Source organism: Miscanthus floridulus, chromosome 10 (assembly GCF_019320115.1).
Source record: "Miscanthus floridulus cultivar M001 chromosome 10, ASM1932011v1, whole genome shotgun sequence".
NCBI classification, from domain to species: domain Eukaryota; kingdom Viridiplantae; phylum Streptophyta; class Magnoliopsida; order Poales; family Poaceae; genus Miscanthus; species Miscanthus floridulus.
Genome location: NC_089589.1, coordinates 122301400 through 122317748, shown reverse-complemented (window position 1 = coordinate 122317748; position 16349 = coordinate 122301400). Strand labels below are relative to the sequence as shown.

The 16349-nt window shown below is 44.3% G+C and overlaps 1 protein-coding gene and 1 non-coding gene across 2 annotated transcripts; both read left to right on the top strand.

Annotated features, from left to right (window-relative positions):
• The first annotated feature begins 252 nt into the window (after positions 1-252).
• Positions 253-12753, top strand: LOC136485555 (nuclear pore complex protein NUP107-like). Its single transcript, XM_066482408.1, has 25 exons — positions 253-472; positions 1150-1520; positions 2121-2190; positions 2492-2607; positions 2745-2776; positions 2892-3017; positions 4363-4521; positions 4821-4913; positions 4995-5162; positions 5300-5398; positions 5483-5691; positions 5769-5826; positions 8824-8915; positions 9004-9135; positions 9501-9623; positions 9894-9992; positions 10094-10285; positions 10448-10619; positions 10741-10897; positions 11031-11233; positions 11428-11569; positions 11643-11803; positions 11900-12016; positions 12107-12202; positions 12408-12753. Exons 1-24 carry the CDS (start codon positions 351-353, stop codon positions 12182-12184), a joined length of 3291 nt encoding a protein of 1096 aa, XP_066338505.1. The 5' UTR covers positions 253-350; the 3' UTR covers positions 12185-12202; positions 12408-12753.
• Positions 12754-15818: 3065 nt separating this feature from the next.
• On the top strand, positions 15819-15955 carry LOC136490472 (small nucleolar RNA Z247). Its single transcript, XR_010767751.1, has one exon. It is a non-coding gene; the product is annotated as a small nucleolar RNA Z247 (small nucleolar RNA).
• The last annotated feature ends 394 nt before the right edge of the window (positions 15956-16349 follow it).

Sequence of the window (16349 nt, the reverse complement as noted above, 5' to 3'; positions counted from 1 at the left end):
ATGACGTGGACTGGTGATAAGTATTAGCTGGACACATCATCATGATAATCCGTGCTGAATTTGATTTTGATGATTGCTTATATACATCTTCTGTTTCGAAAAAAATCTAAAAAAAGTGCCTACTAGGAAAATTGAGATCGCCAACGCGCTGTGACTGTGAGCCCGGCCTATAAACACTTCCATCAATCAGGCCCACGCAGCAAGCGAAGCCCAGATTGGGCCCACAAAAACCGTGCGATTAACATTTTCCTTTTCTTCCTCTGTCTCTTTTTCGAGCTCTCTCCCGGCGAGCAGTCACTGACTCCGCCGGCGAGGCGAGGGACCAAAACCATAGCTGAACCCTCGCGACCATGGAGGTGGACCCCTCGCCGTCGCCGCGCTCGTCCAGGCCGCCGCCTCCGCCGCTGGCGGCGACGCCGAGCTACTTCGACCCGGAGTCCTCCGGCCGCCGGGAGGAGTACCGCCGTTACAGGTCAGGCGCTCGCTCCCCCTCCTACCCCCGCTCCTTCATTCGCGTTCCCAAATGCTGCGCTGCCGAATAGATGACGCGGGTGTGGCGGCTTAGTTTAGTTGTGATTGGCGACGGTTGAGGTTCGAATGGGTGGGAGGGATTGGTTGATTTGTGCGATGGTCTTGTCTAGATGTGTTCTCGGGGCTGCGCGTACCAATTGGAGCTTCCATGGGTTCATTGGTGATAAAGTGTGTCAGTTCGTTGAGACCCCGAGTACGAATGCCCAGTCACCTCGGCAGCATTTTGGAACCTCCAATTGCTTGGAAAGCATATTAAGCCCAACATTTTGTTGCATAGAAATCAGAACATGTTACAAGTGTTCCCAGTGCACAGATGAGACTTTGTGTGATTTGGGAGTGCCTGAATGGCACAACCGCACAAGCCAATCTCTGCTGCCTCTCGATGCTCAGACTGGCTTATTGTGTTCTAGTCCAGGACAAATTCTGTACTTACTGGCTCATTGAGCCTATTTTTTCAGCTAGTTTTCTTTGTATATGGCCGAAATGGTTTAGGCAGCTAATTTTACCACAGGAGAGTTATATGAAACCCTATGTATGTGATATGTGCGGACATTCTAGTTCTTTTTTTTTTAATCTGCCAGTGGTTGCTAATTATGTGTTTCGCTTTGCAATTTACAGAAAGAGATTGTCTTCTTCAAATGTCTCTCCTCTGCTGGGAAGCTCACTCTCCAAGTCCTCTGGACCAAGGCTGTTATACGATGGAGAAAGCATCCCGAGGCGGCCTAATGCTGGTTTATTCCTTGAAGACATAAAGCAGGAGGCTGCCGATTATTCCAACATAGAAAGCTTGGATGGATCGAGACTGTACAGTTCAGCGAAAAGGACATCTCTTGATGGCGGTTCTGCATCAGACGCGGCTTACAGTTTGGGCAGGCAAGCAGTGAGGCAGACGCTGAAACCAGTCAAACTGGAGGACGACATATATGTGCCACATGAAGGAGAAACGTCTTTTACAATGTTTGCAACTCTCCTCGATTCTGCGAACCAAGGTTAGAAGAGTACAGTGGTCTGGTTACTGACCTGCTTGTAGGAGTAGTCACTATGGCACGTGCTATTATTTTTTTCCCTTGTTTTTGGGATGATTTCTTTTGTTAAGGTGATGCTTTCTGTTCCAAAGCTTTGTTTGTAGTTTTTTGTTTATTGTCAATTAATGTGCTTATAATCAGTGTTATTGTTTTCCTTTTTGTTTTATTTGATTTTAACCAATAATGAATACTTAATCAAACTTATTCTTCTGAAATAAATCGCACATATTTTCAAGTAGCAAAATATAGCAGTTTATTACTGGGTGGCTGTGAATTCTATCCTCAATTTTCTGATCTTCTCCATTCATCTTCAGCGTTGTAGCACATGTGTGACCATCTGTTATTTACCAGATGATTAATGGAAGCACCAGAAATCTCCATCCTTATTTATACAGTGACTGGCAATCTGAATTTAGGATTTTAGGGAGTGTGTAGGTTTTAGCTATGTTCTTGAGTTGCATGACATAAAGCAACACCCTTTACTTCCTTTCCATTTTCCAGTTCATTGCTGATTAGATTTTTAACGACTTAGTTGTGTTATTTAATGTCTCTTTTCTGTTTCAGGTTTGATGCCCTTCCCAGATGTAATTCAACAATTCGAGAGGACATGTCGAAATGCTTCCGAGTCAATCAGGTTGTCATTGCAAACTTCATTTCAGCTGTTAGATTTTAGTATTTTACTTCTCCGAAACTCTTAGAAGTGACACTTTGCCTGTTAAAATTTAACTGTTACTTAGTCAAATTGCTGATTAGATTTTTAAGGACTTAGTTTGCCATTCATTTCTTCACAGCTAAGTTATCACTGACTGAATGTAGTTCTTTTCCCTATTTGTTTCAACTAAAGCACAAGGCTGCTAACGTCAACTGATGAGATGCCTGTATTATAGCTTATATACTAACTTTGGGATATCTGTGTGACACTCTTAAATTTTCAGATCTGCTGCCACTGGAAAGCTTCGGATGGTGGACAATAAACTTATGCAGCAAAAGGCACAACTTTTACTGGACGAAGCTGCTTCCTGGTCACTTCTTTGGCACCTCTATGGCAAAGGTAATATTTCCAATATTTGGATACTTATAAACAGATCATTCTTTCTATGATTTTCATTAGCAGTACCATAAACTATAAATGAGTACTTCTGGAGTAACTATTGTATTTTCTTGACTATTTGATCTGCTTCATGACAGGACATGAGGAGCTTTCTGGAGAGCTGTTGGTGGTAAGACATATTAAGTTATAGCTACCAATGGATTCAAGTCCTTTTTTTTTCTCCTTTGAATTATTGTCCTCTGATATGTATATTCACCTAAGTTTTGAGATGTACTTGTAAACAGCCGCCAATTACATCCCATCAGGAGGCTTGCCGCTTTGTTGCAGCAGACCTTACAGCACAACTGTGTCTGCGGATCATACTTTGGCTCGAAGGTCTTGCTTCTGAAGCTCTTGATTTGGAGAAGAAGGTAAGGTATTTTTTAATGACTATTATCATTTATTTTGTGGGAATTCTGTAGTGTCATGTGATTGACATGGAATGGAGCAACCTTCCACTAATATACTCCCTCGGTCCCAAATACTTGATGTTTTAGGATCTTTATAGAACAGATTAGTGCTCAATAGAAATTACACATGTACCCTTATTTATTGAAGGTGATCCACACTAAACAAGGAATAAGCCGCTAATTAAAAGAATGCGTGGAGGCATTCAGGCTGCAATCTCAGGCTGATATGGGTCCAACCTACAAGCTGTTTGGTTCCGCCACTTTTGCCCGTTATCCATTTACAGCGTGAACCGATAGCATTGATTTATGTTTGGTTAGACCAGCCCGTATCTGTTACCAGCGGCATCTGATACGGCCTTATACAACCTCGATACCTCTCCAAAACCAGCGTTATCCATTCCCTTCCCCGTCCACTCGATCGTCCCTAGATAGCGCGAGGCGTTGCGACTTCCGCCGCCGCCGCTTATCGTAATCGCGAGCTCCAGTGTCTACCGCCACTCGATCGTCTCTCGTGCGAGGCGTTCGATTTGCGAATCGCAGTCTCCGGTGTCCACCGCCGCCGCTTCTTGTAATCGCGAGCTCCGATGTCCGCCACCACCGCTTCTTGTTCAGCACCTCATGACTTCACGGCTCTGGTATCTCCGCCGCTTCCGCCGCTCCACAGTCCGCGTCGGCGCGATGTCATTGCTGCCTTTGCTGGCTTGTTGCTCCCTGCTTCCTCTTGGACTACCCGATTACATGAGCTCACCAAACAAATTCCGTTAACCATTAGCCATAACAGATCACAGCAGTATCGGATTCCATTGGCGTTCCCATTCCCACAACATGAACCAAACACCACCCTAGTGTCTAAAAGCTAAAAATAAAGTTTTCTGGGACAGAGGGAGTAATTTTTAGGATTTCCATGACAAGTGAGTAAAGATATTAGTAATCTGTAATTCTATATTTACACGTATGGTAGAGTCTTACCGCCTGTGACCGGAAGGTCCCGGGTTCGAGTCGCGGTCTCCTCGCATTGCACAGGCGAGGGTAAGGCTTGCCACTAACATCCTTCCCCAGACCCCGCACAGAGCGGGAGCTCTCTGCACTGGGTACGCCCACACGTATGGTAGTGTCTACAGCATAACTATGACATATCCATGGCTCATTCATTAAGATTTGTCCAGATCTTCTTGATTCAGTTATTTCTTTACCCTTTGGACTGTTTTCTGTTGGTATTAGTCATAGGACAAACTATAGAGTAGCTGATCGAGTTATATGTGTGAGCAAATTAATAAGATGACATCCTGCTTATTCACTCATGTAGGTGAGAGGACATCATGTTGGTTCATACCTACCAAGTTCTGGTGTTTGGCACCGTACACAGAGGTACCTAAAAAGAAATAATAATGATTCTACTATAGTGAAGCATGTGGATTTTGATGCTCCAACTCGTGAAGGAGCCCAACTTCTTCCTGATGACAAGGTAGGCTTTTATGGTGCATATAATCTTTTATGCTGATGCTGGAAATATGCATTGCAGTTGGTTTCATTTGACCTTTCTGGGACCGTTCTTTCACTTATGTGAACTAGTCAACTTTCATGTTCCTATCCCTTGTTTTTCCTGGATGATCTTGCCTTTTTAAATTTATTTCTTCAATGAACTAAAGGAAACAAATTGACTAACGTCACTATATACAAAACAATGATTATCTTCTGAAATCTTTTTCATTTAGTGCCTCAATTATAGTAATACCAAATTTCCTTTTGTTTGTCTATAAGCAGAAGCAAGATGAATTGCTTCTAGAAGATATATGGACTCTTTTAAGAGCAGGAAGATTAGAAGAGGCATCTGAGTTGTGCCGTTCTGCTGGCCAGGTAGATCAGTCAGGGTAGATTGTGTTATTCTTATTATCATCTCTATTATTTTCTGATGCTGACTATTGAGTATACTTTCAGGCATGGAGAGCTGCCACTCTTTGTCCTTTTGGTGGCATAGATATGTTCCCTTCCCTGGATGCATTGCACAAGAATGGAAAGTACAGAACACTACAAGCCATTGAATTAGAAAGTGGTGTTGGGCGGCAGTGGCATCTTTGGAAATGGGCATCGTATTGTGCTTCAGAGGTGAACTCTACTCTCGCTGTAGAGTATGCCTCTTTCTGTGTTTTTAGTAGTTCTGTACTTATTGAACAACTGGTCTGTTTCATTCTTTATGTTTGCTGCTTCTCTACATGCACTCTGAATTGATAGTATTCTTTCAGAAAATTGCTGAGCAAGATGGAGGCCGTTATGAGATGGCTGTATATGCTTTACAGTGCAGTAACTTAAAGCGTGTCTTACCAATCTGTACTGACTGGGAGGTATTTTGTAGATTTGATTTTATTCTTTCCAGGTAGGCTTCGACTGTTGGTTTGTGATGCATCTTTTTTCATTCCCTTTCCTAGTCAGCTTGTTGGGCAATGGCAAGATCCTGGCTAGATGTTCAAGTGGATCTAGAATTATCTCAGTACCAAACAAGTAGACCAGATGAAAAGCAGCTTGATGATGACATGAATGGAGCCCAAAGTTCAGTTGGTCCAGAAAGTTGGCCATACCATGTTCTTGATCAGCAACCTCGTGATTTAACTTCTCTTCTGCAGAAACTCCACTCAAGGTATTAAATATTTAGTGCTTCCGATGATCCTTTCCATTTTCTAATTACTTATACTATTGTTCACTCATGTGATGCAGTGACCTTGTTCATGAAACTGTGTCTCGAGCATGCCGGGAGCAGCATCGACAAATTCAGGTAATTTTTGTTTCCAAGGATGAACTGCTGAAGGACAACCTCTGTTCTGTGCATCACGCATTTTGTCTATGTTCTTTTCTAATGGTATTTACTGAACTGAGTAAATTGCTCTACATGATAGCATTGGAATTGGGCTAATTTTTATGATATATGCCAGTTTTTGTTTTACATTAACCAAGGCCCTTCTAGTAAAACACCTGTACATGTGTGTGGATCCAAAGTTCCAAGCATATGAACATGTCTTTGTTACCTGTTTTCCATGTTGGAGAGTTGTAGGATGCAATTCTTTTCTAACTCAGTAACTTTATGATTTTTTTTGTTGACCCATGTTAACTGGGACGCACATATGATTAATGTGCTAAAAAACACACTTCATTGAAAGTTCCCTCGAATTAAAATTGATAGATCATTACCCATTTGGAACTGCGATCCTGTCACACCCAATTTTAAGGATAAAATGGGATGATAATCTTATGTGCGCCCAGAGATCAATCACACACATAAGCCGACAAATTATAGAAAGTATCATCACAAGTGTTTATTACATCACGAATAATATCACATAGTCTTCACATAACTATAGCGGAAATATAAAGATAACTCTCTCGCGGAAGCTCTATAGCACAAGGATGTCAACTGGTTGACCACAAGACTAGTAATCCTCAGGGAAGTCGTTATCACCATAGCAATCTGTTACCCATCCGGGATTTTTATCCAAATAATGAAAATAAACAAGCGTAAGTACATCTCGTACTCAATAAGTGTAACATGGGGTTCATGAGGCTCAAAGGCTTGACACAGGTTTAACAACATTTAACTTTTAGTTGTCACAATTTTAGCATAAGAGTAGCAACAAGTTGTCATAATCCCAAAGTAAACACATGATCAATGCAAACATGATTAATGAATAGCATAAACAAGTAATTAATAGTGATCATCTATTCCATAAGGGTTCCAAGGCCGATCGTAACCGTGAGCACGACTGATATACCAGTTTTACACTCTGCAGAGGTTGTACACTTTTACTGTGAGTCGTGATTACCTATACGCCCGGGTTTATAACTCCCAAAGCACTTACAAGGTGAGCAGGCAGGGTACATTATGAAGCCTTTCAAAGATTCGTCTAACAAGTTAGGACCGCTAGGTTTCCAATTGGCAAACAGATGTAGAGCTCCCCTTCTAAATGGCACACTCCGCGTAGGCTATGCACATAAAGACAGAGGCAGAACTATACCCGATTCGTCAAGCCCCTCTTGCGCCATAAAGGTAACCACTAACAAGCTAGAAAATGTCCTTGTACTGAGCTAAAGCCATGTGGCCCTCACAGTTGTACTGTAAGTCCCGGATGATCACTTAGAGATAAAGTCCTTAGGGAGAGGAATTTGAAGCATTTAGAAAGTAGCTAAATACTCCAACCCCCTTTTTCTAAGTTGCTAAAAAGTCATGTTTTAATGTTTATTGCATATACCATTAGTCAAGTTATAAAATCATGGTTTAGTTGAGCACTAGCAAAGGCTACCCAATGCATATCCTATAGGTGACAAGGTATAAGTCCAATTCTAGGAAATCCTTAAATATAACAAGGAGACATATGCACATGAATTAAGTGTATTAAGGTTAATAGGGAAAAAGGATGATCCCATGCTATACTTGCCTTGATCAAAGTGTTCCTGCTGATCCTGCTCGTCAAAGTAGTACTCTTGATTACCCATGAATTGCTCACCGTCTATATTCGATCATCACAACAACATACAAGCATCAAGAAGCAATCATGCATAGCAAACAAAGGCTATAGATTAGAACAGTACACCAACAGCATAAAATCAAGATGAAAAGTTTGTAAAACGGATCTACGTCTCGCTATGAACACACAGACGCGAAGATCACGTAAATCGGAGCTATAACGAAGAAGTTATGAATTAAACAAGATTTTCTTTAATAAAATAATAAATTAAATCTAACCTTGAATTTCAAAAGTTGAAAACATGTCTAACAGTAGGATGAACATGTAGATTACTCAATTACGAATCTAATGCAACTGGAACGGACCAAAACGGAGTTAAAACGAAGAAGTTATGGCTAAAACAAGATCAGTGGCAAATCTGTAAATAAAGAAAACGTATTTTGAATCTAACAGAGGGAAACTATGCTTTCAGAAAGAGAAAACGTATTTTGAAGTATACGTTGTAGACTGCGGGTTAGATTACTGGAAAAGGGAGGGGCTCTTGCAAAACAACCAGCGAAATGGTATGATGAAATCTGATCCGTTGGATCTAATCTGGACGGTCCAGATTAGAAGAGGGAGGGGAAGGCGTTGCCCGCGGCGAGCTGGGCGGCGGCGCTGTGGTCTCTGGGAGCGGCAGCGGCTTGCTCTCGGGCTAGATAGGGAGGCGGCGCGGGCGTAGGGCGCTATTTAAGGGGTAGGGCAGCGTGGGGCGCACGCCAATCGGGCGGGAAGCGAGGCGGATGCGGACTCCCGGCGGAGCAGAGTCCTACTCGGACACGAACGGAAGGAGGAAGACGCGGCTGACACGCGGGCCCAGTGTGTCAGCGACTCCAGGCGCAGGGCCGACTCGGCAGAGAGGCAGAAGGAGAAAAGGGGCAGCGCCTCCGCGCAGCTTCGGCTGGGCCGCTTGCTGGGCTGACCGGCCAAGCGGGCCGCGCGTAGCGCACTGGGCTGTGGGGAGAGAGGAGGTGGAAGCTGGGCTGCGAGGGAGAGAGAGGTAAAAAATTCCTTTCCTTTTCCTTAAACACATTTTCAAAACCAAATTCAAATTCTTTTGCAGTTTTGATCAAACCCAATCTTCACAAAAATAAATATGCAGCAGCATGTATGCACAAACATATTGCTAGACGTTATAGTTGATTTTAATTTAACAAAAGTTATTATTTTTCTAAGTTTACATGCTCACAAAATGCATAATTAAATCAAATTCACCTATTTTAAAATGATGCAAATTTTAGGGTGTTACAGATCCCCTAGTTGTCTAATTGCAGATGAATCTCATGAGTGGACATATATCTCATCTTCTTGACCTTCTATGGTCATGGTTATCATCTGCTGAAGAGAACCATAATAATACTGCAAGGTAAAGTCTGTGATTTTGTATGTGATAATCTTCAAATACTTAAATCCGTTTATCATATCACTTTTCAATAACTTCTGTGTTCATCTAGGCCCCTTGATGACCCTGAGATGATACGCTTCGGGGCACATATTGTTCTTGTGCTGAGGCACCTTTTCAGTGATGAAATGGACGATGAGTTGGATGAAAAACTGGTTACTGTTGGTGATCTCATCATCAACATGTAAGTTTTATTTATGAAGAACTAATCTTGCATTGCCGTTGAGCCCCAACTTTTCAATTTTCGCCTTTTGGGGCTTAATCAATTACTATTACTGGTCCTTAATATCCATTTGGGTGATTTTAAGTTTCAATTGTATGGTACTATAGCATAACAATTTCCACAATACAGTTACATAAGTAGCATGCATCGTTTCCATCAAATTTATCAAGGGCTTGATCCTTTATTTCTAGTATTATTATTTTATCTAAACTAAGCATTGCTGTTTTAATTTTGTTGATCTTACATTCTCACCTTAGTCCAGATGCTGTGTATGCCTTCTTGATGTGTCTTATTTATCATCATAAATGAAAATTTAATGACTCCAGGTACGTGAGGTATTTGTTCTTAGAAGATCAAGAAGAGTTGGTTGGAGTATATGCCTCTCAGCTTCAACATGACCTTTGCATTAATTTGTTTGTGGAAATGATGGAACTAAGGTTAAATAGCAGGTATTATTATCATATGCTTATCTACGTAATTGTCTGCTGTTGTGAGTATCTTGGTATATCAGTTTTATTTTCGGTTGTCCATTGTTTTTCATAATAATGGACACAGGTTATATCATTGTATTTTTGGTTGTTCGATCTTGCCTGTCCTTTGGTTGTTGCCTTGTTGGCAAATCAAAGTGGCAGCACGCAATACAGATTAAAGACTGGAGCTAATTCAGTAACTTCAAATGAATTCAATGTACATGCTCACACTTCTTTTTCTCGCAACAGTTTGCATACTATGTACAAGCTCTTCCTTTCTGCTGTGGAATATCTGCCTTTCTCATCTGATGATGCATCCAAGGCTTGTTTTGAAGAGATCATTGAAAGGTTTGTTGATCCTGTGAATATGTCGCATAAAATTCACCGAGTTTCAGACTTTTTGTTTGTGTTTGTCGATATATTCTTAGAAGTTTTGAAATTTAATGAAGGGTGCTTTCAAGATCTCGACAAACAAAATCCAGTAAGTATGATGAGGATTTGTCTGATGTTGCGCATCAACATCACCTGCAATCACTTCAAAAGGCAATGGTTATTCAGTGGCTTTGCTTCACGCCACCATCCTCGATTCCAGACTTTCAAATGATCACTGGGAAGCTTCTGATACGGGCATTGATGCATAGGTAATTAGTTCTCTAATTTGTTCTTGTTCAAGAGAAACATGGATTCATATTTTTTTCATGCCATCACTATATTTATCGTTGCAAATTTATATGTGGGTTTTATTTCCTTTTTCCCCAAAAGACATTATCATGAAACTTATATATTATTTCTTTATCAATCAGCAATACACTGTTCAGGGAGTTTTCCCTGATATCAATGAGGAGAGTCCCTGAGCTACCAGCAGGGCCACACAAGTTGCTTGCCATTTTAGCTGAACCGTTAAAGCAAAAAGAAAATTTAATTTCACTGGAAGATCCGGAGGTATCTGATAACTTAATGGAGTTTGAAGATTGGGTATGGTCTCTGTTGTTAATACCGATGTGCATCTTCTCTTTATGCAAATAATATTGTTATTTTTATGTAATGAATCTAATAAGTATTCTTAACCAAGTGTTGCTTTTGTATGGCCAAACAGCATGAATATTACTCCCTGGATGCGACTTACCGCAGTTGGCTTAAAATTGAGATGAAGAATGCCGCTGTTTCTCCTGAGATGCTTTCGGCAGAGGAAAAGGATCAAGCTGTTGCTGCAGCTAAAGAAACACTGGACTTGGCATTCTTGTTACTACGCAGTAAGACATAAATGGTTTTATATGATGCACCGGTGTGAAAATATGCTTCTCACTGCTGCAAAAATTTCGATTGTATATGTAAGCATTCGACTTTGTTTTCCTTGTTTTTAATGTTCTTGTCCGTTGCAATCAGGGGATGAAAGACCATGGTTGTATGCTGTTGAGAGCAGTCCATTTGAATCCTCGGAGGTTATTTTCCTTGAGGTGCATGCTTTTGCAATGCTCTGCCTACCTTCTGGCGAATGTATGTTACCAGATGCAACATCATGCACAGCTTTGACAAGTGCACTATATTCAACTGTCAGTGAAGATGATGTGCTGCATCGCCAGTTGAAGGTTTGGTCCTTTTGCTCAAAGATTTTTTGCTTCCAAAATAAATTTGTTAAGTCTGGCTCGTTACATGTAAGTCAATCAAAATAGTTATAGTGCCTAGTAAGAACTGTTGACAGCACTTTGACTTCCAACTTCAATATATTTTAGTGGACTTCAGCAAATTTTAAATGTGTATTATCTATTGAGCAAATGAGCAGGTGGATGTCGAGGTCTCTTCTAGAGATCCATGCTGTATTGAAGTTGCTCTTCGCTGCTTAGGAGCAGAAGGTGATGGATATGGGCTTCATGAAGCCAATGATGGAGGTCTTCTTGCCGCAATCATGGCTGCTGGCTTTAAAGGTATCTTCACTCTAAAAGGCGACCACTGTTTGAAATATTTTGTGCAGTGGTTTTGAATGGTTTGTTATGGCAGGTGAACTCAGTCGATTCCAACCTGGAGTTTCAATGGCAATTTCACGGCTTGATGCTTGGTATTCTGATGGGAGTGGCTCTGTGGAGAGCACTGCTGCTTACATAATTCGAGGGCTGTGTCGGAGATGCTGCCTTCCTGAAACAATTCTAAGATCTATGCAGGTGATCAAGCAAATCATAGTACAAAATACATATAGTTTCTTGCTGTCTCTCTCCAGTGTAGATGATACATTATTTTTTGTTGCTTTTATTTGGCAGGCATGTATCGCACTCTCCGCAGCAGGTGATTCTCTAGATAACTGTGACAAACTAATTGAGTTAGTTGGTTCAGCCGAGTCTGGAATGATGCATTTGTTCAGCCAGCAGCAGTTGCAGGTTACTTCGATGATCTTTCATTTGTTAATGCACCCAGTCCTTATTTTTTCCCCCTTGGCACTAACAAAATGGCTATTCAATGTTTGTCAGGAATTCTTGATCTTCCAGAGGGAATGTTTCATATGTACAATGGAGCTTGAGGAGGACCAGTTACCTTCTGATGGCTAAGCTTTTTGACGTTCTCAGGTGCGAGTCATCACATTGGTTATTTTGTCTAGTTTTCAGGGAAATTATTAAATTCAGTACATGTGTACATGCAAAAGGCTGAATGTATTATGTACGGCACAATGCTGTGTGTGGTAGCTTCAGGGGATTGGAGGAATCAGTCACCACCTTTTCTGTGTATATTTGAATTTTTTTGACATTCTTCTTCTTTTGCTTATGAATGCAGAATCATTTGCATGCAAATCTTGGGTATTTTTTCACTTGCTAACTGATCCAAGAGTTATGGTCGGCATACTTCTGCATTGTGGCGTCAAGACTGAAGAATCTGCTGTGATGTATTGCCACACCATTTCTAAACTTAAACGGAATGATGAAATTTAGTGTGTATAGGTGTCCTGTAACATTATGCAATGTTTCTCTTTACCGTGGTTCTGCGTGATTGGTCACGAGAATGGAACAGCTGATAACAGCAGCCGAGAATTGGCCCGTTTCAGTCCCCTTGTGTATGTGTACAAGCACAGATACACATTACACATATGTTGGAAAAAATCAATTTAAGATGCAACACGAAATCCAAGATTTTGTTCATGATAAAACAATGTTCTCTGGAGTTTTGGTAAAATCTTCGCCGCCGTGCACACGCTCTCCTTCGGGGAGGCGGGGGCTCAGCGCTTTGTAACCGGCGTCACCACCGCGCTCAACTGCCGCCACCGTGGCGCCCGCTCTGCGTCGCGTTCGACGAGTTCGGCTTCCGCGGCGGGGATGATGCCACTAAGGCCGTGGACGGCTGGCTCTTGTACGCCGTGCATGGCGCCGGCGAGAGGATGGAGATGAACCCATTTGCGACTGGGCGTACGCCCTTTGCTCTGGATGGACATGAACCCGGTGACGCCATCGAGCAAGAGCACGACGCAAGGAAAATGGACATGCACTACGAGATGGCGGAAGGACAAGACGATGACGCCGACGACGTTGATGACGCCACCGCTGCCGCTGCCGCAGCCGCCACTGACGACGCCGCCGCTGCCACCGCCGATGCCACCACCGATGAACGACGGGCCCGATCGGGTCGAGGAGTACGTCGTCCGAGAAGCCTCTTCTCCTCCAGCGCCGTGCTACGCGCACTCCGCCTCGGCCGCTGCTGCATCGAGTGTTGGAACCGGTGGTGACCACCGAGTTCACGATCTTGGAGCTGGCTTGCAGCCGGCCCGGCTCGTTACGAGCCTGCGCTCCTACATATCCCAGGTCCACCGAAGCTGACAACATATAAGGCCTTTGAGCCTTACTCAACCAAAAAGACTAGCCTGATAGGTGAGGATTCTCCCGCCTTATATGTTGTGCTCCTCCACTATCGCTACACGATGTGGGACTAAACCCCAATAATCTCCCCCTTAGTCACACGTCGGGGTGCCCCCGCCATATGTGACGCTCGAGATTTTTTTATCGGGTTTAGCTTTTTTCTGATCATGGGCTCATGATACCAATTGTTGAAACCGGTGGTGACCACCGAGTTCACGATCTTGGAGCTGGCTTACAGCCGGCCCGGGGGTTTAGTCCCACATCGTGTAGCGATGGTGGAGGAGCACAACATATAAGGCGGGAGAACCCTCACCTATCAAACTAGTCTTTTGGGTTGAGTAAGGCCTAAAGGCCTTATATGTTGTAACTCCGGTGGACCTGTGACCTGTGGGAGCGTAGGCTCGTGTTAACGAGCCGGGCCGGCTGTAAGCCAGCTCCAAAATCGTGAACTCGGTGGTCACCACCAGTTCCAACATTTGGTATCAGAGCCCATGGTCAGAAAAGCTAAACCCGATAAAAAATCTCGAGCGTCACATATGGCGGGGCACCCCACTCGGTGGTCACCACCAGTTCCAACATTTGGTATCAGAGCCCATGGTCAGAAAAGCTAAACCCGATAAAAAATCTCGAGCGTCACATATGGCGGGGCACCCCGATGTGTGACTAAGGGGGAGATTGTTGGGGTTTAGTCCCACGTCGTGTAGCGATAGTGGGGGAGCACAACATATAAGGCGGGATAACCCTTACCTATCAGGCTAGTCTTTTGGGTTGAGTAAGGCCCAAAGGCCTTATATGTTGTCAGCTTCGGTGGACCTGGGACCTGTGGGAGCGCAGGCTCGTAACGAGCCGGGCCGGCTGCAAGCCAGCTCCAATTGTTGGAACCGGTGGTAACCACCGAGTTCACGATCTTGGAGCTGGCTTACAGCCGGCCCGGCTTGTTACCACGAGCCTGCGCTCCCACAGGTCACAGGTCCACCGGAGCTACAACATATAAGGCCTTGGGCCTTCTCAACCCAAAAGACTAGCCTTATAGGTGGGGACTTCTTCCGCCTTATATGTTGTGCTCCCCCACCATCGCTATACGATGTGGGACTAAACCCCAACAATGAGCTGCCATCGACCAACGCCCTGCCGTCCCTGGACACGTTGCACCTGACAAGGGTCACCAGCCGAAGGGGCGGCGGCACCATACAACGGCTGGTCTCCGCCTGCCCGAGCCTCGTCGACCTAACACTCGAGGCCTGCGAGAACCTAACCGTGCTCTCCGCCGACGGCGCGCGCCTCCGTAGGCTAGCCCTGCCACGGGCTGGCCACCTACATCGTCGGCACACCGGAGCTGCAGGCCTTCAAGTACCGCGGCGCCATCACGCCGGCGTCGCTCCTTACCACGCACGCGCACGCCGCCCCATGTGGGATCTCGTTCTGCGCCTTCGACTTGTTGGAACCGAGGATTAACGTACGATCATGAGAACATGAACAATAGACAAGGAAATTTCTCGGCGAGAACGGGCTATAAACACAACTCGGTGTCAAGAATATCAAATAGGATCACATGACCGCAATATCTGGTTGATTGATATCTCCTGAAGATTGGTTGTGCACTTAGGCTTGGATTGCGGGTGAAGGCAAGTATCACGGCTTCGGTTAGATAGGATAGGTATCTCCTGATTGATGTAATCTTGTGATGAAATCTAGAGTTACCAAAGTAGTTAGCTTTTTCTTGTTGTACAAGTTGTACCGCTACGCCAGGGGCTCTTTCTAGCTATATTAACATGAAGCCGTGAGTCTGAGAGGGCATCACGTTCCAACCATTTTCACATGGTAATCAGAGTTAAGTTAGTCCACAATATTCTCGATGGCTTCCTCTTCCGCGCTTCAACAATCGTTCTCTCTAATCGGTTGTCCCATCACCGAGAAGTTGGGCAAAGGGAATTTTCCCCTATGGAGCGCCCAGGTGCTATCTGCTCTTCGCAGTGCGCAGATAGCGCACTATCTTGAGCCCGACATTGTGGTGCCTGCGAAGCAGATCCCCAAGGCGGCCGACAAGCCGACTGAGCTCATCCCCAACCCTGAGTATGAAACTTGGGTTGCGAAGGACCAACAGATCGTTAACTATCTGCTCTCCAATATCTCCAAGGAGATCCAGGTGCAAGTCTCCAATTGCGCCACATCAGCCGAGATTTGGAAAGTGATCTCAGAGATGACGGCTTCCCAGTCTCGGGGTCGTATCATCAACATGCGCATGGCGTTGGCCATAGCGCAAAAGGGCTCGTCTACAATCGCCGACTACTTCAACAAGATGAACTCTCTTGCTGACGACATGGCGGCCACCAGCAAACGTCTTGAAGATGAAGAGATCATCTCCTATGTACTAGCCGGACTTGACATGGATTTTAATCCGATTGTCTCAGTTGTCGCGACGTGCACGGAGCCGCTATCTTTGGGCGAGCTCTACACCCAGCTAGTGAGCTGGGAACATCGGATGGATCTCCTGCACGGTGGATCCGGTTCATCTGCTAACACGGCTACACGTGGAGGCTGTGGCAGTTTCAACCGCGGTGGTGGTGGCCAAGGACGCAGGCGCGGCCGCAACCGTGGCAACAACAACAACAGCGGGCGCCCCCGGTAGAACTACAACGATGATAAACCCATCTGCCAGCTCTATGGCAAGGAGGGCCACACCGGACTCCGCTGCTTCAAGCGTTTTGATGCTTCCTTCACTGGCCCACCAGAGCAATCCTGATCTGCCTCCTCTGCGTCATATGGGATCGACACCAACTGGTACACCGACACTGGTGCTACCGACCACATCACGGGAGAGCTGAAGAAGCTCACCATAAGGGACAAGTACCATGGAAACAACAAGGTT